The following is a 24,630-nucleotide window of genomic DNA, read 5'->3' as shown; positions in this document are numbered from 1 at the left end:
TGTCGGGGTGATGACGGTTGGGCATTAGGCAGAAATATCATGCGATGCGACAACGTCTAGACCTATTATAGATCTATAAGACAATCGACGAGTGGGCCCTCAAACACCCATTAAGCCCTACCAGCCAAAAGTGACAGAAGGTTTGTTTATGCAAAAATGGAAAAATGGTTTGTTAATGTGATGATCAGCAGAAGTGTGATGAAAGTACAATTACATGACCAAGGGGGACGAATCAATTTATCTTTGGCTGGGTTTTCTTACTCTAGCTTTATCTTAGTCACTCTCATTGGCAAGATTTAATTAGCAGCGTCTCCCTTGCACCTTTCTCATTGGCCGACCATGATGGAGAGTGGACAGACGTAGGTAATGTCTGGTGTCGATACTGTATCAAGGTCGGGTATACACTCATGTGGCACCACGTGAACACTTCCACAAAACTGTTTAAGAAGCATATTGTATCAGTAATCAGTTTGATATAAATATCCGGCAATATATGACCAAAAATGTAATACATGTTATTGTTTGAATTCACTTTGATGTGATGGTGCATCGCATCAGAATCCAGCATATATATGTTTGCAACAATAACTACTGTAGATGATATCAGTATTGGTTAGCAGTACAAATATTCTGGTTTATGGTTACCAGGACTTGGATTCAAACACTGATGTCATAGACATACAAGTTTGGTACTTAGAAAATATTTTCACTTTTATGTAACAGGAAGTGATTATTCCAGTCCAGGAATTCTCAGAACCAGTGACTGCACAAACTGTACATAACAATGTGTACATGATTCTCTAGTATCAGTTTCTTAAAGGCTCACGTGTAGTGTAGATGGAAACACAGCCATTAATCATATGAATGAAATCCACCATACTTGTTATACAGAACAGTTTCCAGGGATGAAGACTCTCCTGGTTGTGAATGTGACTGATGTCGAGTATCTATTTCCCTCTAGCTCCATAACATAGACATGATTTAGTTCATTGCTTTCCTTATTTTTTGGGAAGTGTTGGTAATCACTTGTCTATATCATGTCAGAATTGCAGAATTGGACATAAAAATATCCTCTGTTGATAAATGAAGTCTGTCTCTTTTGATATTCTACACACTAATCACCTATTAGAGTCCCATGTTTGCATCTCAATAAAAGCATAACGCTATTCCTAGTAGTCTGTCTTTGATGTTAGAGCTGCCTCTCAGGGACCGTTCCAAAATTACTTATATTTTGTAAAAAAAAAGCCTTCATGCAACACAATTACTTTCCTCCAGAATGCCAGCCCAGGGTTCTATCCCTATCATCATACTTCTCTGTACCGTAGTTGACATTTCTATGAAAATCTAAACCATCATTATTTCTCCTAAGGTCTCAGTCTTGGAAAAAAAAGATGTGAAATGTTTTGAGACAGCTCCTTATATGTGTAGTGGCTTGTCTAATCATTGTCTACAGCTTATGAGGTTTTTTGCCAAATTAGCACAGCTGTCTGATGGCATTGTTAATCAGTGTGTTCTATGACTACGTGCTAGCATTTAGACCGTCTGAGGGAAGGAGCAACCGGCTTGTTAGTGCACAAAAAAAGGACGGCTTAGACAGTATAATGTGTTTTTGGCTGCACTAATCAAAGAGATATATGTTTACTTTTGTGGGATTTCATTTTGACCTGTAGCTAGAGTGCTAGGCTTTGGTAATTGAAAGACAAGGCCTTGCCATAGTGAGATACAGAGTTGACTAGGAGAATGCGTGAAAGGTTTTTGGTTAACAGACATGTGGAAGGAACAAAAGACAATATACTTGAAATGTTTAAATGATTTTTTTTCATAATGCAATGAATTATTCCTTAGTCCTTTTTTTGTTATTAGGCTAGTTTTCAGACAGTTGGGACAATAATAGACTTTTGTTTACTCTATGGGTGTGTACAGCCAAAATTGTAGTTGGCTTATCATATTGGTGTGGTATACACACATTTCTTGGGTCAGTTAAATGTCAAAATGTATAACAATAATGACAGGAAAGCAGAATTTACAAAATCATACAGTGTCGTTATTCATCTTCATGACTTTGACCTTTTGGAACAAAATCACTGTTTGTGTGGCTATGATTCAAGGAAAAATTAATAATAAAAGTAATAATGCTGATAATGTCATTAGTTTGCTTGTAATGTCTGAGATGGCGACAAATGTACTTGCTGCCTTTTTCAAGTCTCAAAAGTAATAATCCCTCAGTTATTCACAGAATCAAGAAGACCTGCCAATTATGATGCCCGTCTCATGTGATGTAATATTTCTTCAAATTTGAGAAATCACATGCAAAAATATTTCTCAAATTAATTGACAGCTATATTTCTGTTATCTCACACAAAATCATTTTGTGTTAACCCTTGAACCTCAGACATAAAAAATGGACTGATGCGATCACAGCAACAGCAGATCCCATTGTGTGTGAAAGAGGGAAAGAGTTAAGTGTAACAGAAGAAAGACGTGTCTCTTTAACCCAGTGTCCTTACCCGTCAGAGTGCTCATCGATTGATAGGCCGGCCAGACTGAAAATAAGATCTAAAATCAGAATGATCGGTGGGTCGTAGGAAAAAAGCAATTATTTTTACGACACATTTTCGATCACTTTGTGGTCAGTAAGAGACAGTGTCCGTCTGGATGTGAGACAGTTTGCCCAATTAATTTCAGTAATAGCCTTGAAGACGCAAATGTAATGAAATACTTAAGACAGTGAGGTTAAAAAAAGAAGACATAACTGTGCTTGTGAGTTTTGGTTGGCTCGGTAAACATTACTTGTTCACTGATATCGTAGCAGAGAGATTCAGGACAGTTTTTATCTGGCTAATCCTGTTGATAGAGAATGTGATTCTTGCTATGTTTTGGCCATGAGAGACTCATGATTGATGAGCTACCTGATGTGTTGACTCTGCTAACTTAGGTATACCTTTCTTTCATAGTTGTTGATCATCTGGACTGTCAAAAAATGAGGAGAATATATTCTGTAACAAATTTTAGGATGAAGCGCCTGTGTCATGTACCGGTAATAAAAAACATGAACTGATCACCTGCCTTCTGCTGCAATCAGTGTTGAGTAGAAATGCAATATAGCATGTTAACTTTATACGCTCAGCGAAAGGTCATTTATCATTGTTTTCAAACTTTTCTTTTGACTGTTCAATGTCATTTTAGTAAATCAAAATATATTTCCTTATTTGTACAGAAATGTTAGGTTTTAAGAAATTGAAGTAATTTCAATCATTAAAATATGGGAAATATGATATATGGACATATGTGTCATTTGATCACGGTGAATCAATTCAATATGTAGAACGAATGTCAACTGCACACCACTTGTCAATATCAAGATCACATATCATGTCTTGGTAGAAGAATCAATAAAATGGTCAAAGTGTATATACCATGTTGCCAAACCGCGGTGCACGAGTAACTCCATCTTTAACCATCACTGACCTAAAACTTATGGTAATAAAATCGACAAAACCTTTTCCATACCCTCAAAAAATCTCTAATAAATGAAATACACATCTCTAAAAAGGTCCAACATCAATTAAAAATGAGATTGAACGTTTTGAAGTGATAGCATAGCTCACATGTAAGAGGAATGCGAATAATATATGCAAGTGTATAACAATGTGTACTGAGGCCTGTTCACAAGGAAAGACACATGAGAGGGCAGTTGCTCCTCTTGGTCAATCCTTCTTGTGTCCGTCACAATGAAGATCCAAAGCATACATGAATGCATCAATATTCACCAGCAACATATGGTGTTTTTGTGGATATGTTCAAAATAACATTACAAGGTTGTACTGTTAACAATGTGGTCAGAAATAGATGTACTGACTGGCTAGTCCGAAAGATGTTGCCTGTAGACTTGTGCATCCAGACCTGACTTACCTTTGCCATGTGTGATTTCTTTGAGGTATGGATTTTGAATTTTCATAAGCACCAGCTGGTCTTCAGTCTCTACTTAAGTTGTATTAAGCTTACTGAAACTCAATTGCAAATTTTTCAGTTGTAACTAAATTTTGACATATCACGGTCAGAGTGATATTTCTATTATTTTGTTCAACATTGTTTGATATTTTACAATTACTGAAATAGATGTCAGTGATGAGATTATTTTTGTGCTGCAGACTCTTTCACAGGCATCAATATTTAATATGACATTTTCTTCATCTCTTGTTAAATGTTCCTGAATCAGTAATGAAATTATCATGTCAGAAAATGATGTTTATATTCATTTCTTGCAAACCATATGCATGTATATTCAGTTAGGAAGTTGTGAATTCAATGATTTCTGTAAAGTTAGCTAAATATGGAAAATGAATCTTTGAATTGCAAAGGCATGTGACAGAGTATTGTCATCATCAACAGCTACCATCACAGATATCTTTTCTCACTACGATGAAGTAGACCTTTTATACCTACAGTGTGATAGCGCTGATTAGCCTGATAATGATTTATAGTGAGAGGTCCTAAAAGTTCTTATAATTTAATATCAAGAAAGTTTTAATGGTTGGAAATGAGGAGGTTTGGGTATGTCTGTCGGCTAGGGGCGAAATCCGCCTTGTAGCCGTCATCTGAGTGTCTCTAGAGTAGGGTTTGCCAATAGTCCACCAATCATATGTTAGGATAGGGACACACACTAAGATTGATGGAGGTGAATTGTGCTGTGTGACCACCACAGGGATTTATTATATTGAAATGTAGCATGTTTTGAGCCTGCTGTAAGTTAATCATTGCATTTTGATGGCCCTCTCGGTGTTTCTAAATGGTTTCTTTGCGCAAGGTGCTACAACCTCGCGTCTGCTCACAACTTATTTTGCACCATGGAAAAGAAGTGTGCAAGCTCTCAATAAAGCCAACAATGTTATTGATTCTTGACAGAATTCGTCTGGACTCCATACATTTGACCGGTCCATATTCTTTTCCAATTTTGATGAATGTGGGTAGACTTTTTGATCCTCTATCAAGTGTTGAAGTTTCATGATGCAAAGATGGATCACCTCAAATTATATATAGTTGTGTGGTGTTCCACCAATTATATGTATTGATTCAGACCACAGCATGGTCTAGACGTTGATGATACTCCAAAATACTGACACAGGATTTTTTCCACCATATCTGGTGATAAAGTTGCTGTAGATTGCAGTGGTGGTCATTGATGTCCCAATTTATTTATATCAAGTACGGAGGTACTTATCTTCTATTTTGCCTGGAAAAGCTCATCTCAGCTAGACCATAAACTGACTCTTCGACTTAGTCAACCTAGTAGATCTTGTTGTTAGCGTGTGCATAATGTTGAAAGAAATAGTTTATTGTAATGGTTTAAATATTTGAAATCTAAACTGGCAGAACGTATTATCTTCAGATAAAACTTCTTTATGTGGTACCAATCAGTAAGACATGCAACTTGTGTCATACTAATAATAAAAAACAATGAAGAAGAGGTCTTGTAGGTTCAATTAGGTTTGGACAAGTTTTCGTCTCCATCAGGTGTCTTCTACTGTTGACTTGCATCAACAGAACTTGAAGATCCCTTTCCTCTTGCAAGCATGAATTTTAATGGGATCATTAATTTCAAGTGTCCAGTAAAATAACCCTTCAAATTCCTGTTTTAAATTCCAATTCTAACTGTCAGTCCCTGATCCAAACATAAACAAATTCTACCAGGCAGCCCTGATCTGACCATGAATTGGCTACTTCAGCCCTCTGCCTGTGTGGGACCAAATAGACCAAACAGTGTTTGATATAAAGAAAATAATCAACAAATTCCAGGCCAATCAGAAACCAACAAAAGCCAGCCATAACTGCAAGGCAATCTTCTTGTTATGCAAGTAATATTTTGAGATGCTTTTTGTGGACAGGGGGGCCATTCTCTTGCAGCCGATGGCTTCTTTCATCACATTCTTCTGTTGGCTGCTTAGACAGATGTTGACGGAGGGACGCTAGCACACTTGTGTCACGTGTAGCAAATTCTTCCAGCTGACCTCTGACCCTGAGGTGTCTCAAGCTGGGCATCTTCGCCTACTCTGTGCCAAGGAAACACCTTGCGGAGTAGTTACCCTGCGGATGCCCCTTGGATCATTCGCGTTATTGTGTTAATTTGGTTATTTTATGCAGATTACTGAATTTCTGGGAAAGCATGATGCTTTATGGAAAAATGGGTAACACCATGCAGAATATTAGCTTGCAGGTGCCCTTTGGATCAATGAGATAATTGTGTCAATTTGATTTACTATGTGAGAGGATTATTGAAATTGTGATCAGGGAGATGGTGAATACAATAAAGATCAGCTTGGAGTGTACAGCATAGCAGCCGTTAGTTGTGATATTTTTTAGTATAATTTTTACTAGAAAATCTAAATAATGTAGAATAATTAATTCATGAAAAAGATTCATTAAAAAATAACTCAAAACTTCTTTGCACGATTTGTCCATTGGAATAACATTATTGAGTGGACAATGGGCTTTTGATAGAATTGGATAAAATATGACAGGATGCATTATAATGTCAAACAAAATGTCATGCTGAATCTCTTTTTGTGTAAATGTGAAAATAACAAGTGTTATTAACCTTAATGAATAGTGAGAGGGAAGTGCCTCTGTGGTTGACAAACAACAAGTGATAATGGAAATTAATGAGAAAAAAGCTCACATGCAATTAGATAATGGGCACTAATCACGAGTCGTGTCCATCATGCTGGGAGTGTTTTAGCACAGAGCGGGTCACAGCAGATGTCAAATACCACCCTCACAGGAGTTGGGATCTGTGTGTTCCCCGCTCTGTTATCCCAGTAAATAATTAATGAAGTATTTTGTCCACTGCAGACATAATGACCCCAGTTGTTTAGGAGAAGTAGACCCTACAGAATTCACTCAGAGGACATATGTTTTGGGGAAGAAAATGAATAAGTAAAATTCTTCTTTGATACCTTTATGTGTTTGGTGTGTTTGCCAATATGGAATTGTTGAACAATAAAGATTGTTTTATATGCTCTGATAGTGTATACCATCCATATGTTATCTGCTTGTAAGGACAATAGAAAAATAGTGATGAAAGAACATCTGCAATAAATAAGTAAATACTCACAGAAACATATGTTATGTATTTTGGATGAATACCTTTTTATGTTTTTAAGAGAATTGTACAGTCCTTCTCAACAAATAGTACTCATGGTTTGGACACAAAGTCATTATTAGATTCTCATTCAAATTTATAAATAAATGTGAAGCTGGAAGTATTTTATTCTTTATATATTTTTAATAAAGTTATCAAGGCACCTGTGTGCATCATCAACAGATGTGGTTCACACGAAGCATGTATGTTTGACAGGCTATATTTATGATGTGTTTCATCGGTAAAGAAAGAAGGGCACTTCATCTGTGCTTGGGTCAATAAATTCATGTGAGGGGGTGTCTGGTAGAAAGGCTGGCGGTGATGAAAATCTGATAATTAATTTACTATGGCCTTAATAAACATTGTTTTGCAACTACTTCTAAATAACTTTAAAAGCATTAATATATATCATCCATTTTGATGGTGTGATTAGTAGTGGAATATTATTGATTTACATAGTTTGTTTACAAAATTGTTACATGAATATTGCTTTCAGGAAATGATTTTCTTCTATCGGAAATATGTGTAACAAACCAATTAACAGAATTTTTTAAAACTTGAGTAGGTCAGATAGACTTATAATTGATCCTCATAATCGTTAATATAAATGATATGAATATAGCATTGAATATCAGTGAAGTTACATAATGGAAAAAGGCTTGTTGTATCTGTATGAACAGTAGAGTTAGAGAGCTGTACTCCATCTACTGGCTCTACAGCTGAATGTATACTTGCTTGAAACTGCCTACCATTTCCCATTTTCACAAGAACTGATAGATTTTAGAATCTGTTGTCATCATCCATTACAGCGTTGAATATGATGACACACGTAACTTTAGGTATTTTCATCTTATAGAAAAATACAGCATGTAAAATGATCACAACTAAAATACAAATTTGCCTTTCTGATACCTGGAACATTGCTTAAAAAGGCATTAAACAATAAAACCCGAAACAGAACAACTGTTAAACTCACTGTACACCTGTATCACTAGATTCATTGATGAAATGTTGATTTGAATTATTCATTCTAGCAATGTATTTTTTATGAAATCAATGTAGAACTGAGAGAACATTGGTTAAACATGGTTGGAATAAACTGCCTTAAACAATGGTATTCATAGACAAATGTATACCTAGAACCATTATATGTCAAACATGTGAAGGGAATTATAGATTTTTCTAGTTTGGTTATCTAAATTCTCCTTATTAAGTACTAGGGAGGCTGGTAATGAAAGCCAGGGACTATGACCTGAACATATGGAACAGTAACAGATGAGGAGGGGAAACAAAGAGTTTATATATTTACAACTGTAACAGATTTCACAAACATTACAGTGAAAAATTACAGGTTTCAAATAATAAGTCTATTAATAGGAAGAGGACTATTATAGGATGTAATGAGATTTGTATGCTATAATGACAGATACAACCGATGAACCGTTTCCTACACAATAAGCTGAACAGATGTTTATTATTTGTAAGTATGCCTCGTTAAATAAAACATTAACTCACAAACAATGTAAATCTGCTGAGTGTAGATCTATTATTCTGATTATGCCCTGGCTGCAGCAAAGGAAGTAGTTTTGCACAACCTGTTGATTGATGGTGCATGGGCTGCCTGGTCATATTTTTGCAGTATATTAAATAAAAGCCTGTCATTAATCGATCATAGACTCATCACTGATGAAAGTCATGTAACATTAATATAAATGTAGCTTAATCAGGTAGGGAGTAGGCATGGTGGTCACAGGAGCTAGTTATAAATGAATCACTGCTGGTAACATATAAACTTAAGTGCTCAGCCAGCCATTCATGGTAGGCACAAGGTTTACTTGAGGATTGATGTGATACAAAATAATAATTAAAAGACACTCAAAGTTTGGACAACATTAAAGAAATTCTTGAGCATATTTCCTCTGACATGTCTCTCCATTTCTGAGCAATTACATAGCTCATTACAACATATAGAAATTAAAAGATATTCAATTCAATGATATTATATCATGAAATTATCTGTAACATTAATCTGTGAAATTCGAAACATTAAATAGACACTGATGAAATTTACTTTATGTATCTCTATTGATATCTTCTACTTATTATATAGATCAATGGATTACTAATCAATGCAATATCAAAGATTATATAAAGGAACAGATTCATAAGTGCATTACAGATCATGTTATTTTCTGGTTTATGGTCAGGTGTCCTGATGATAGACTCCATAACTATGTAGAAGGCTGAACGAGTGCGCAAGAAATAGTATGAAAATGACATGAAGCAAAATTTGATTAAATCAATATTAATGACCTATCACTGTTTCCGGATTCAGAGTGGTCAGTCCAGAGTTTATTTGTCGGTCAAGTACATGAGAAAAATAATTCTGCAAATGCCACTTGACCATGCCTGCATGTGTAATTACAGTGGCAATTAACACAAAAATCACTTTGGCCTTATCCTGAGTCCTGCCCTGGCCAATTGCTGGGTAACGGGTGATAATGTTTCTTTTCACTTTGACCTGGGGATGTCTCCTAAAATACCCTCATATGACATTTATTGGTGGAATCCCCCCAATCCTCATCCTACCATTTCCCCCACTATAAATGATTAATATGTCGGAAATAAAAGATGGAACCTGTTTCCATAGCAACTTGGTGCCTGTTGAGCGTAGATATAGATTTTGATTGGTTGGGATTATACCACTTTTATCAACTATTTTTGACATAGTCATACATAGCTACATTCTTACTGGAGACAATGAAAAATGATTGCAGTAAAGTTAATCTCAGGACATTTCTGAAAAAGTGATAAATATAAAAATAAATTATATCCAAACAGTTTCCATAAATATATAAAGAAAGAGATTTAGGAAGACATAAGCAAACATTTGCTTATGTTCCTTGTCTTTTAGTATTATTAAAAATGTAGAAGAGACAAAATGACTGCTTACAGGTGGCAGTGTTTTGAGACAGGAGGTTGTTGACAAACACTGTTGTCACTCTTCAGTGTAGGAGGATGCATATTGATGATAACAACTTGCTTCTCTACTGAGTCTATATTCCTGGTGTAATACCCACATGTAATGTGTACAACACAACTAAAATTTGAGCTCACAAAACAAGTCTTTTTTTAATAGAAATGAAGACGGTTAAACCATATTTTCCATATTTTGTGACAGTGAATACAAAAAAGTGACATGTATGTTTTTATCTTTGATTATTTCACACTTATTGAACCAATTCTCCATACGTCTTTGAATAGTGTAGCCTTACAAAATACAACCTTGATCTGAAAAACAGTGAAACACAGGGCTTGAGAATGATAGTGAGCTGTGGGTCTTGGCTCTCTGTTAATGTTATGATGAAACATGTAGATCAGCCCTGTTAAGAGATCCATCCCACTATAACATGCTGTATGGTTGTCACAGACGTGTATGGATCCCTCACAGCTGATGTTTTTGAGAGCAGGTAATCAGAAATATGATTCCTATGTAACATGAAAAAAATGCACTGGGGTGATGATGTATTGATTGTAGTAGATTTTCTAGGAAGCAGTGCCTTTTTTCTCAAGTGCCAGCTGCTATGTGTGTTATTACAACCTTGATGGCTAGATTGCAGTCGTTGTTTGTTGAAATTACACATGCTGTCCCAACTCCTGTAATCAATGAAATACATTTGTTATATAAACCACTTGATCAGGTGTACAGAACATGGAGAGTCTTATTACTCTACCAGTGTACATGTGTGCTTTAAATTATTTCTGATGTGTTGAGAGTGGGGGTCATTAAAAGGATGTTTTTGTCAATAAATATATCATGAGCATGTGTCTGTGAATCACTATTAAAAAGTAATACAAGGTGTTCGTAAAAGGTGAGCGTATCTTGCCCCACTGGTGGCACCCATCACAAACACATGCAAAGGCAAGTGAGTTGTTCACCTGAGTGAGTGAGTGAGTGGGGTTTTATGCCGCTTTTAGCAATATTCCAGCAATATCACGGCGGGGGACACCAGAAATGGGCTTCACACATTGTACCCATGTCGGGAATCGAACCCGGGTTTTCGGCGTGACGAGCGAACGCTTTAACCACTAGGCTACCCGACCGCCCCAGTTGCTCACCTGAGAACACACGGGAACATATAGTACAAGTCAAAATAGGGAATTGCATCAAACATCATTTTTGTCAGAGTTGGAAATGTCCTCTAAACTGTTAATTATCCTCTAGTTCCAAGATATTCCACATGTCTATTATGAAAAGTTAATAAGCCCATACATTAACACTAAAATCTCCTAAAAGGATGCAAAAAGATCCCTTCGGGCCTAGCAGTCACAAACAACTGACACAGGCTGAAGATGTTGTTTGTCCATGATGACACTGACTGTAAGCTGATCTATGGGAACAGGTGTTAGTTATGTATGTGATATGCACCTCATGCAGAAGCTTGAGGTAACCTGTGTACAACATGTGCCTCTGTGATGGAGGTGGTCATGTCGCATGTAGTGTGACAGATGAGACAACTGCTGCAGCAAGGCATCGCAGGGGATGACCCAGTGATCATGTAAGAAACATATTCATCATGATTGTGCAGGGATCTTTCTGGACAATCATAAGTAATATATTATGTCTTGGAAATTAATACGGGCGGTCGGGTAGCCTAGTGGTTAAAGCGTTTGCTCGTCACGCCGAAGACCCGGGTTCGATTCCCGACATGGGTACAATGTGTGAAGCCCATTTCTGGTGTCCCCCGCCGTGATATTGCTGGAATATTGCTAAAAGCGGCGTAAAACCATACTCACTCACTCACTCACTTGGAAATTAATAGTTCTCTGATTCAGTGTTATGAGAACTGTGTTGCTACCATTAGATAGAATGCAACAGAGACAAGTGAAAACAGTGATCGTCCAATCTGGCACTAATGCAACATTGAGGGAGGAAGAACTTCAGCCAAACCGGTGGTGAGGAAGCCTAGTGGTTAAGGCAGTCGCTTATCATTCCGATGACCTGGGTTCGAATCCCCACATAGGTACAATGTATGAAGTCCATTTCATTGCTGGAATATTGCTAAAAGTTGCATAAGACCTTACTCACTCACTCAGACCAACAAAGTTCTGTGTTTCTGTCCTTTTTTGTTTTTATGTTGACTATTGCCTAATTATGTTGTGTTTGTTTTGCAGGTAAGTGCACCATAACAGTTCATCATGATTCTGCAACTGAAAGGGTAAGCACATCAGCTATACTTCAAAATTCATGCTAGTCTGCTAGCCTGAGACAACTAATTTGTGCTGAGGACAAATAGAAATCCAATGATGGTAGTCCACATTGACTAATATCATTTGAGGCAATACCTCTGAACCACTTCTCAATACTTTAAGTTTGATGCAGATTGGAAGTGAATAAAACTGACAGAAAATGTAGATATTAAACATTTTTGTCTTGTACAAGCATGACTAGTTACAAATTATAAGGTTCACACTAGTCCTCTGGACCAGTCTTAAAAACACAACTTTCAAAGGCTGATGAAACACTTATAGTCTTGACTCAAAGCATAACCTTTAATAACCCACAGACTCGTTATTATATACAATCATAACATTCATACAAGGAGTAACTGTTCTGTCTCCACGATTCAATAAAAATCCATACATACCTGCAACCCAGCTTTATGATCTCGTGTATAAAAAAAGAAGTCTGATTCATTTTCATGTGAATAAATAATATAGCATACAAAGCAGAAGTTCAACTATTTTATGACCATTTCCCCCTGTGTTGTACAATTTGATTGTTTGTTGTCAACACCAGGGTGACATGAGGGTGCAGTCGTGTACACACAGGCATTCACTCAACAAAATATTGTCTGTCTGAAGCCACGACTGGGAAGATTAACTGCTTTGGAATCTATTTACTTCAGGTCATTAAGTGCGTACACATAAAACTTTTTTGTAAAGAATTTTTCTTTGGTTGGCTGGATCTCTGGCAGAGATTGAAACATCAATGATTAAAACTAGTTTTCCTGGGCACCCATTAACCCGTCCCTTTTGAAAATAGCTTTCATTTACTTCTTTCTGTTTAGGGAAAGGCTGTTTTCAATTCGATTTCTTTGGCTGAAAATAAATCCTTGGGTTAACCTTTGAAAACACGTTTGTATTCTGCATATGTAAGATGGTCATTGTGTGTGGTCTTGTGAGGGGAGTCACTTCTTGGTATAATGTTTCCTTGGGGGGATATATACATGTTTTAGTATTTTTTTTCTGCTCATGGTTACAGCTCATAACTAAAAGTGCAATTACTTAAGAAAAATAATGAAATTTTGGATATTAAATGTAATGTTTTGTTTTTGGGGTAAAAGTTCATGGTCAGCCTGATGTGGCTTGAATTAGTTGTGTTCTGCGTATATCTAGTTTCAAATTCAGTTAACGCAGTTTTAAAGCAACCCTCAAGTTACATGCTATTTCCTGACCAGAATTTATCAGGAAAACTTAATACAAAATACCATATGTTGGGAAATACCTTGTCCCATTGACAACACTCAATAAGGATCTCCTCAAGACACGAGAGGGAACCACACCTTACCCATCTGACAGGCATGGTGGTGGTGGTAAACAGCCTCGTTAACCTTCCACAGGTAAGCTCAGGGAGGGGGGAATATTGCTATCCCCACCTCAGCCCCTTTCAATACAAGTAGCCCTTTAACATCTCAGTGCCAGATCTGAGGGCTGGAAACTGTGTTTTTGTGGCATGGTTAAGGGGTGGGTTGTGCTGAATGAAACCCTTAACCCATGTGATTAGGTGTAATTGGGTATCAATGCCAAGACCCAGCGGGCCTCCCATATCAGGGTAGATACCAAAAGGGGATTGGGATTTAATTAAGAAAAAGTCTGAGGTAGGCTTGAATGGATATAAAAGTCAAATCAACATTCATGAGTTATCCATGTTGAATAATGATGTTTAATTACCAAGCCTGACTTTTCTATTTGTCATGTTCTGCATGAAGGGAGTTTAAACTGGTGCTTATAGAAGTTAGAGAATATTATGTTCCATGAGGTTAGAGAATATTATGTTCCATTCAGTGAGATAGGCGAAATATATGTTACAGTAACAAGAAATGGCCTTCCTTTCTCCGTGGTTGCTGCACTGTGAGCTGTTGTTCCCCTGTAACATACACAGCTATCCCCCTGACATACAAGCAGTGTGATTCAGCACTTCTTTGTGAGAAAAGTTGTAAAACATTGCCATCCATTCATGAGTCCCTAATGCTGTTTGCACTGCACGAACTGCGTGTTAAAAAACCAGCATCAGCATGAAGTCACAGCAAGCCTGTTTATCAGCTGTGGAAAACAGGCTTGCGTTCCCTATGTGTATTTACTCACTTGAGGCCCTGCTTAGCCCTATAACACCAGGTCAGGTGTTTTGTCATCTTTTTTTACCCACCGGAACAGGCTTGGCCATTTCATTCACAAGCGTCCTGTGCCAGCTTATTGATCTTGATAAATAAATTCATAGATTTCTGTGTATGGCTACCTCTCCATGCAGTATAATTTATTGGGAACAAGTCCCAACCTACTTGCATTGTGCCCAGAATGTCGCCACAGGGTAGACTGACCTATGGAGGTCAGCTGTTTTAATTGCTGTAATATTTTTTCAAGTGGAAAATAATGGCTTTTATGACAAGGGCTAAGAGTTATATTATGGGCTCGAGTGTTTTTTTCTGGTGGGTCAGGGCTTACAGGATATGGTGCTTTTGACTTGCCCATGTTAGAACTTGACCAAGATTGGGTCACCAGCCTGGCCTCCAAATGGACATGTGTTTTATTTGCCTCCGGGTCAGTGAAACTTAAAGGTAGGATATGTACTGTGTTGCTGTATACAGTGTATTGGTCATATTTAAGCCAGAATTACATCAGTAAGTGCTAGGTATGATCCAAAGTTAAATAAGGAACTTTAATGTGATTATGTATTTATATGAATTTTTTAATGTCGAAGTATACTGGATGTTTTTCAATGATTAAATTCCCTATGATTTTCTGCAGTATGATAATGCTTCATTTTGACATTTTAATAGGATAGGTTGACTTTCATATCAATGAACATTTTCTTTAGTCTTAGTGGATGAGTGCTTTGCTGCAAGCTTTGTTACTTACTTGGAAAAAAGATCATGTTGGGGTGTGAAAATTGGTTATTTTCAACTTATGATGTTTGAACTGTCAGTTATCTTAATATGGATTCAACAGATATTTAATTTTACTTACATTTGCCATATGGTTCTCAACTTGCTCCAAACCATGGCAATAATTTTGCATATACTACAAGTCTAAATGTTGTATTAATAGGTCTTCAGAAACCCACACTTGCTGTATAAGGTGACTATGCTTGTCATAAGAGGCAACTAACGGGATCAGGTGGTCAGGCTCGCTGACTTGGTTGATGCATGCCATCATATCCTGATTGCGTAGATCAATGCTTATGATGTCAATCACTGGATTATCTGGTCCTGACTCTATTATTAAGAGACATAGAGCTGGAATATTGCTGAGTGTGCCGTTAAACAATAAACAAACAAACAAGTCTAACATCAATAATAGGCTCAATATGTATACTGTAGATGTACATCAAATATGTTTTTAATAACAAAACAAACAGATGGTAACGTTGAGGCAGTAACATACAGGCTATTTAGTGAGAATATTACATAAAAATTTGAACCTGGATATATATTTAAAAAGTGAGATGAACATTGTTTGTTCCTGTTTGTTATCCAATGTCAGTTCAGCCATATCATAAGTTCAGGATGTAGGTAAGGATAATCAGGAAATTATTCCACTGTTGTCAATTTGGAAATGCTTATCCTCTCATTCTTCACTGACTGATACAAGCATGGAATAATGCTGACAACTTCATTCTGCAGTCTGTTTGATTCTTATTGACATCATGAATGGTCTCTTATCTACCTTGCTGTTTTTAAAATAAGTTGGCATCTGTGGGCAGATTATCTATTTGAAGACATAAAATGCAGAGTTCTGGCGTCAGTTATAATTGTGCTTTTTTCATTGTTGATAAAGATGACCTTTTGTCATTGACTGTTACACGATTGATCATGCTCAAAATAGTCGTTTGTTTGAATTTGAAAAGATAAATGCAATCCATAAATGTCAGAATATGATGAACTGGAAGACAAATTGTTGCTGAAAGTTTAGGTATTGTTATCATTTTTGTGTGTAAATTATCAATTTAGTTCTGTCTGCTGAAGATAATACAACTTATAGATTTGTTTTTTTGTGGGGATATTTTCTATAACCCAAGAAAAAATTGAGGTCTGGCACATGAAATTGTCTGTTGGATGAACAGGGTAAATCCAGTTGAGGTTGCAGTTTTACTTGGAACCTTCAGTAATATACTTAAATATTAAGGTGAGGTGAGGTGAAATGGGGTTTAACATCGCGTCCAAGATTATTGCACCTATATAGCGACGTGCATGCACGTGTGTGTGGCTGCTTGTACTGGTCCGGACTGATGCCGATTAACAGTGCCAGCTCACTCAGATACCATGCCGCAGTTAAACATGAATATCCTACTCAGACACAGTATACTGACTCCGAGCGCCAGACAGGGTAACAACAAGTACCATTTTTTAACGTCTTTTGGTATGACGTGGCCGGGGATCAAACCCTGAGCCTTCCGCTCTCCAGGGGAAACTCCACCACTAGACCACGCAGACGGTCCTTAAATATTAAGTAAAGGTAATGTTTCTATATTATATTGTAAATCTCCCTGCATAAAATCTATATGCCTGTTTTAACAAATATTACTCTTAATACTATAGTAGGCACAGTTTTACTTTCTATTGATATACTTGTCAATGCTATATTCATATGACTAGTCTTTGTAAAATGTTGTCAATTTTAGATCTCAATGTGATAAATGTACTTACTGCATCCAATAACCCATTAGTTATGTATTCATTTCTTACAGGTTGATCTCATATGAAAGCCTCTTTTTATGAGGGTGCATGTACTCTCATATATATTATATACTTTGGATGTAGTTGTCAGGTTAATATGTTTACAAACTGGGACTTTTCCCACAACTCTTAGCAAGTCATTTGTTAAGGTATCCTCAGTACAAATAACTTGATTTAGGAAGGTTTTCTGTTTCTAACATAGAAGGATAGTTCATGTATGTTTCTTCAAGCTTTGGTTACTCTTGGAAGACTTGTTGGTTGCTGGTGTGGTGGTGTGAAAATGAGTGAGGAGTGATGGTGGACCTGATCTATCTGATCAGTGCATATCTAGTGCATGCAGTGTCCGTGCATATCTAGTGCATAGTGTCCGTGCATATCTAGTGCATACAGTGTCCGTGCATATCTAGTGCATACAGTGTCCGTGCATATCTAGTGCATACAGTGTCCGTGCATATCTAGTGCATACAGTGTCTGTGCATATCTAGTGCATACATTGTCCGTGCATATCTAGTGCATACAGTGTCAGTGCATATCTAGTGCATACAGTGTCCGTGCATATCTAGTGCATACAGTGTCCATGCATATCTAGTGCATACAGTGTCCGTGCATATCTAGTGCATACAGTGTCTGTGCATATCTAGTGCATACAGTGTCCGTGCATATCTAGTGCATACAGTGTCAGTGCATATCTAGTGCATACAGTGTCTGTGCATATCTAGTGCACACAGTGTCCGTGCATATCTAGTGCATACAGTGTCCGTGCATATCTAGTGCATACAGTGTCAGTGCATATCCAGTGCATTCAGTGTCAGTGCATACAGTGTCAGTGCATATCCAGTGCATTCAGTGTCAGTGCATATCTAGTGCATACAGTGTCAGTGCATATCCAGTGCATTCAGTGTCAGTGCATATCTGGTGCATACAGTGTCAGTGCATATCCAGTGCATACAGTGTCAGTGCATAACCAGTGCATGCAGTGTCCGTGCATATCTAGTGCATACAGTGTCAGTGCATATCCAGTGCATTCAGTGTCAGTGCATATCTAGTGCATACAGTGTCCGTGCATATCTAGTACATACAGTGTCAGTGCATATCTAGTGCATACAGTGTCAGTGCATATCCAGTGCATACAGTGGCCGTGCATATCTAGTGCATACAGTGTCCATGCATATCTAGTGCATACAGTGGCCGTGCATATCTAGTGCATGCAGTGTCCTATCTAGTGCATAGTGTCCGTGCATATCTAGTGCATACAGTGTCAGTGCATATCCAGTGCATACAGTGTCCATGCATATCTAGTGCATACAGTGTCCGTGCATATCTAGTGCATACAGTGTCAGTGCATATCCAGTGCATACAGTGTCCGTGCATATCCAGTGCATACAGTATCAGTGCATATCTAGTGCATACAGTGTCCGTGCATATCTAGTGCATACAGTGTCCGTGCATATCTAGTCCATACAGTGTCAGTGCATATCTAGTGCATGCAGTGTCCGTGCATATCTAGTACATACAGTGTCCATGCATATCCAGTGCATACAGTGTCTGTGCATATCCAGTGCATATAGTGTCAGTGCATATCTAGTGCATACAGTGTCAGCTGGAATTTACTTTGTTTTTCCTGCACCTTTGTCCTGCTGTCACATCTGTCTGTCCTGACACATCCCTTTGATCACACAGCTAATACCTGCTAAAAAAATACACCACACAGCATTAGAACTTGTCCTACAGTCCTTGCCAAACTTCCTAATAGTTGAGGTATTATAAGGACTTGTAGACATTTGCCCTTTATTAAGGCTTTGCTATATGTTATCATTATAATGACTAGTGGACTAAAACTGTTAGTTTCTACTGCTTCCACTTGAAGATGATTGTGTATTTGTTTCAATATACCATACTAATGCATCACTTGGTAGAGTTTATGGTTACTAATGCACAGGTAGGGTGGCAGGGTTTTGACAATAATACTAAAAGATCTTTACAATTTCAGTTAATTTTCTCCTATCCAAAACAGCGTAAAGTTCAAGGTTTTTATTGACTATTGACCAATACTGAAGTAACTGGGATACCATATGTGTTAATTTAAGACAGGTAGATTGTCATTTGGTGTGAAATAGTGTTTAATCATTTATTTCGGTGTTGGACACAATATAATATTTTTACAAAACAATTTTGAAATCAGGGTAGCGAAGTATTCCAGTAGGCCACGTACCTTATTTATAATATCAGTTTAATATCAGAACAAATACATGTTTCTCTTATGGGTGTTTAATATGTAAAACTCAATTGTGCATCCCTTGATGTGAAACAATTTCCAGATGAAATCCTTTATATGTGTCAATATATACTCTATTTTACGTCTATCTCTTAATGTCCTAGTGGTACAGATTCAACTATGTATATGAGTTCATTAAATATATCAATTCAGTTTCCTATGTAAGATTTGATCAACGTTGTCGTCAGCGCTTTATGAAAGTAGTGAGGAGGATCGAGTCGGTACTTGTTCTCCGAACCATTTTTCAACTTTTCTTGTAAGTGATACACAATTGAGGCATTTCTGAAATTTTTACTATAGCCAACAGTGTTTCTTTAATAGTCCCATGACTGTGGTTATTGACAGGGCCCGAGCCCACACCGAAACAGGCCACAACCTGCCCACGCTGGTGAAATAACTTGTTTTGGAGTAGTTGTTTATCAGTAGTATGGATTTCTCCCTGATAAAGTCAGTTGCCTGCCCTCTGACTGGCCATTGTTAACACAGGCCAATGTACCAAGAGCAGCAGTCATACATAATAGCACTATGTTGCAAGATCTTAGATACTTGTCTTTCTAGCTTGTAAGGTTTATCTATAATTTCCTAATGTTGTTAAGCATATTAAAGTACCATATTCGACTCTTATTAGAATATTATTTTGGTGGAAAAAAAACCAGTTGAAAGATAAATTTCGTGGTTTATGCTGACAGCCTGAAATCTTAATATACGACAGATATATTTTTTCAGAATAAAATTGACCATAATTAAAGGTGCATATAACACACGAGTGCATATTATACGTGAATAAATAAGTCTTTTGTACATTGATCAATCGGAAGGGGTGCTAATTGGGATTGTTCACTAGCCAATATATAAGCAAATATCGTCGTGGGCGCTTATTACGTCAAATACGGGATATCACTATGACGCTTTATGATTTACTTTTGGAAATTTCATCTTTTGTGTAAGTTTTGAGTTTTTCTGATTTTGATACAGCAGTGAGATTAAATTCATTCGTCAAAACATGTTTTTTACACTTTATTCATAAAGTGTACAAAACACAATTAGTCAAATATAAACTTAAAAGACAATTACCATCCTGTAGAATCCAGTAGGTGGTGAAAACTTGGTGTAAAGGGGCAGCCTACCTGCCAAGTCAACTGTGATGGAAGTAGAACAAAGTTTTGAAGTGACCATAGTTGTTGTGATGTGAATGTTGACACATGTACCTTGTTACCTACATCATTTGACTCTTCATCTCTGCGACCTACTCACTTTGATGACAGGCCTATAACATCTCAAAATACAGTGTTGGTATTTAACGTTTGCCATGGTTCACAAAGCACACATCAGTTTTTGTACCAACAATTTTCCTTCAGACATTACATGGTAATTTTCCCATGGTACGATTGCTGTGAACCCTATTATGAAAGAATTCTATAGTGGGTGCCAGCACTGAATGATTTTGATATTTTGCTGCACAAGAGCACTCGAAAACCCTTTACCCTTTCAAGTACAGATGAAGTATGAATTATGAATTAATAACAAAGAGATGAAAAAATAGCGTTGGCCGAGTGGAGAGGACCTTAGACTTCCTGCCATTAAAAACGGACCTGATAAAAACTTGTTGATTTATGTCATTAGAGGATATGATGTGTTATGAAAACATGACATAGAGATGTTTGAGTGGTTTACTTGGTGTAACAGACAAGGAGGCACTCACTGAGGATTAATGTGGAAGAGGCCTCATGAATTAACTTCTCAGGGACTATTATGGTGATTATTTTTCAATCTTTACTTTACTGGTGTCCTTTTGAGTGAGTTTAGAATACGAAGTGATTTGGTTTGATTTTTAAGGACATGACAGCAACACTGATGGTATTATTTTGTTTGTGTAGCTACCAAACGCTACCAAAATAATAATTGTTCAACATATCAGCTAATGATCATCGATACTTAGCTCAACACTTCAGTGTACATATCAACATGCTTGAATGTATGTGAGGCTATAGTATCCAGTATACTACTGTAGTATTTTGCACTAAAACATATATATTTATACTTGTTTAGTTAGTTTCCAAAAATATATATTACTTGAAAACATTTTTTTTCTCCAAATTTGAAAATAATACATACTCTTATTGATAATATATGCTTGTTTTTATCAATAAATGCATGTTGATTTAAAAGACATCAATAAATGCATGTTGATTTAAAAGACTTTGGCAAATATGTGTAAGTTGGTTTAAGTGTGTTAAATAAAGATTAATTAGTTTAGATAGAATAAATATGCCTAAATGACCTCGGTTGTGCATATTTAGGCTATTTATTCTATCAAGTAAACACTTTATTGTAACTCTACCAATGTATACTGGCTGTGTCATACAAAAATAAGCTCGAACCATCCAGTGTCACTTTAATGCAACCTAAAAATGTATACCCATATCGGCCACATTCCCTCAACTGGTGTGGTCATCTGACGTATGATAATAAATTATGTTTTGGGAGGAGTGTTTGGTCAGAGAGAGGGGAGTGAGTCAGGGAACAGATCAATAAATACTTGCTATTAGCCATGTTGAGCTATATCATCAGCATATCACATGCCACACAACTTTTTTCTTGTAAACATTCTCTGGCAAGTGTGATGATTTGTTTAAATAGGTACACACACCCCTGAATTATAATCACCAGTGGATTCTCTGTGTTTCCTGTTTTTCTGTTTTATAGGATTTCAGTCACCTCTTGACATATTTTTAGCCTGGTCAATCACAGGTCAGTATAGAGTGACTTGTAAATTGATTATAAACCTGAAATCTTGATTATAAACCAGCTATCTCGCCCAGCATGTGTGTTGTTTAGCTCAGGGTATATTTATATATACAGCTTACAAGCTGGTATTACCTTGTAAACAATGCATTGAACAGTTGGAAAATGTGTTCATGCTAAAAAGCATGAATACATTTTCAAACTTTCAGGTCATTCTGAAAACAAAATCATGATAAATTGTAACTTGGTTAATACTTTTGTTATTTTGAAATGTATTCGTCAACATAGATTTACATATTCTAAATGGAAATCTTGAGGTATATGTATATGTTTATTTGGGCTGTAAAGAGAACTTTTAATTTGAAGACTTTATCAGTATATGAATTTTTTTTTATGACAATAGGGCAAAAATCAGTTAATTTCAGTGCAAGATTTCAAGTCTTAATATTCTAAATCCCATCACACATGTAAATGGTTACAGTGATACAGTACAGGTCAGCAATGCAAATAATTACTTCCCATCCTAGGGAAAGATACAGGTGTATTATCTCACTGACCTTTGATGTGTCACAGGGTAAAAAAAACGTGACCAAACCAAGTATCACTGACACTGACACTGATACCTTCAACTCATATCATAAGTACTTCACATCTTCACCCAATCAGTGGTCAATCTCTCACTAAACAGTTCCACTCCATAAAGGTACAGTTTATTCAGTTCATTATCTTCCTAGCCTCAATGTTCTTGTGATACAACATCAGCTAAATATTACCATGTGGTTGAGTAGGGGTCAAATAGCAGAATAGTTTGGTTATGTCACACGCTGATTTATGGATATTACTATGGGGGCTGTAACAACATATTATTAACATGCAACAGTTCAAAACTGGTCGGAAAGTATGAAGTCACTTTAAAATAAGTAATATTTAATAATGATTAAAAAAGTGCCGTTTATTATAATTATAAATATGGGTAAAGTGAACTGACTTTTACAAACATTAATGTGTAGAGTTCACTCCCGTCTGTAATTTTGAAAGGTGGGGCAACAGCAAACAAGGCTTTGCTTGTGTAATAGTGTGAGACTTAAACAGCTGACTTTGATGATAAGTTCACTTTACTCAGTTTTAGATCCGGTTCATGTTATTAGAGCAAAACACTTGGCAGTACAATAAAGAACATGACAGTGCATGTCCCAAAGAGAAATAAACACTTCAGTGGTGAAAACATGTGATCGGATTCGGAAACAAATACAGTTCAGGAGGGATGTCACTCCCTGTTGCATCTTCTGATGACCTTTGACCCATGTTGATTTCGTAGTGTGCTCCGTCTCCTTACAAATATGGTAGTCTGATGATAACGCATTTAAAAACAGGGATAAGGGTCTATATCCCATTGTTAAGAGGTGTATATCCTATTTTGTGTAAGCCTGTCCGTGCTGATTGAGTCCAAGGTTCCTTCGGTCTATGATGTCACTTGAGGCCTGTGAAGGTTGGGAAATGTTACAGTAGCCAGGAATCTGGGCTGTTATTGAATAAGATGCACAGGGGACTTTGACATTGTTTTGTACTAGGGTTAAAGTTTGCAGGCTAATCTGTGAATAGTTTATACCTGTGTTTGCGGAAATTGATATTTTTGGATTGAATTTCATTTTCAGTTATATTCAGAAGACAATGGGGTATAGTCAGGTTGTAGCTGAGAATGCTGAAAGTAACTGAATTCTTAAATTATCAAATCCCAAGTAACTTAATGACCGTGAAACAAATGTGTGAACTTAAATAAGTTAATGGTTTGACAGGCTGAAAACATCACCTGTTTTGTAATAAAATGTTTCTGGTAGGATTTTAATATCTGTTTGTATATGTTTCTTAATGAAACTAATCAGCTTTATTGCTTTGATTATATGATTCACTACAGTTACAAGAATAAACCGTGGATAACAATCATAGCTTCAATGGAGATTTCTGTCATTTTATGTCCATTACACTGAAGATTATTTGATATTTGTATTTGAGATATCAATGATAATGTTTGAAAAGCTCTAGGGGAATATCAAAATGTAAAAAGAATTGATATGATGACACATTGATATTATTACAAAGTCATAAAAATTGAAATGTCAGTGTTATTTCTAAGGATATCTGTGGATATTATTATGTGATAATTAATTTTTGAAACTTGGAACACTATTCATGAGACACTAAAAACATGAATATGACAAAATTAGACTGTTCAGAAGATCCATTTTGAACAATTAGCCTTAAGGCTGCTCATTTATCATTCTATTTTCAATTAATTGTGATAACTATTTTTTTTACTTTATTACAATATAAGGTTTGTATTACATTTTTCAATTATAAGATAATATTATAAAAAGTAAAAAAAACGAAATTGTGAAATTATGCTTCTGTACTAGTGATAGAAAGTAGTTATGCATATGTACCTATTTTTCTTATTATGATATACATTCCATTTAATCTTTAAGAGTTGTAATGATTTCATGAATATTGACACGTTG

General features: G+C 36.5%; 1 protein-coding gene across 2 annotated transcripts in view; it reads left to right on the top strand.

Moving 5' to 3' along the window:
• Positions 1 to 24,630, top strand: part of LOC124148239 (RE1-silencing transcription factor-like) — a 72,675-nt gene that overhangs the window by 15,010 nt on the left and 33,035 nt on the right. Inside the window, exon 1 of one of the 2 annotated variants that reach the window (XM_046519237.2) lies at positions 21,010 to 21,124. The exons of the other annotated variant lie outside the window; for it this stretch is intronic. Within the exon in view, the coding sequence (XP_046375193.2) occupies positions 21,081 to 21,124 (44 nt within the window). The 5' untranslated portion in view covers positions 21,010 to 21,080. Of the gene's footprint in view, positions 1 to 21,009; positions 21,125 to 24,630 lie in introns of those variants that run through there. 2 annotated transcript variants of the gene reach the window in all.

Source organism: Haliotis rufescens, unplaced genomic scaffold, assembly GCF_023055435.1.
Source record: "Haliotis rufescens isolate VD_foot unplaced genomic scaffold, xgHalRufe1.0.p SCAF_1, whole genome shotgun sequence".
Classification (NCBI taxonomy): Eukaryota; Metazoa; Mollusca; class Gastropoda; order Lepetellida; family Haliotidae; genus Haliotis; species Haliotis rufescens.
This window is presented reverse-complemented; position numbering and strand designations above follow the sequence as displayed.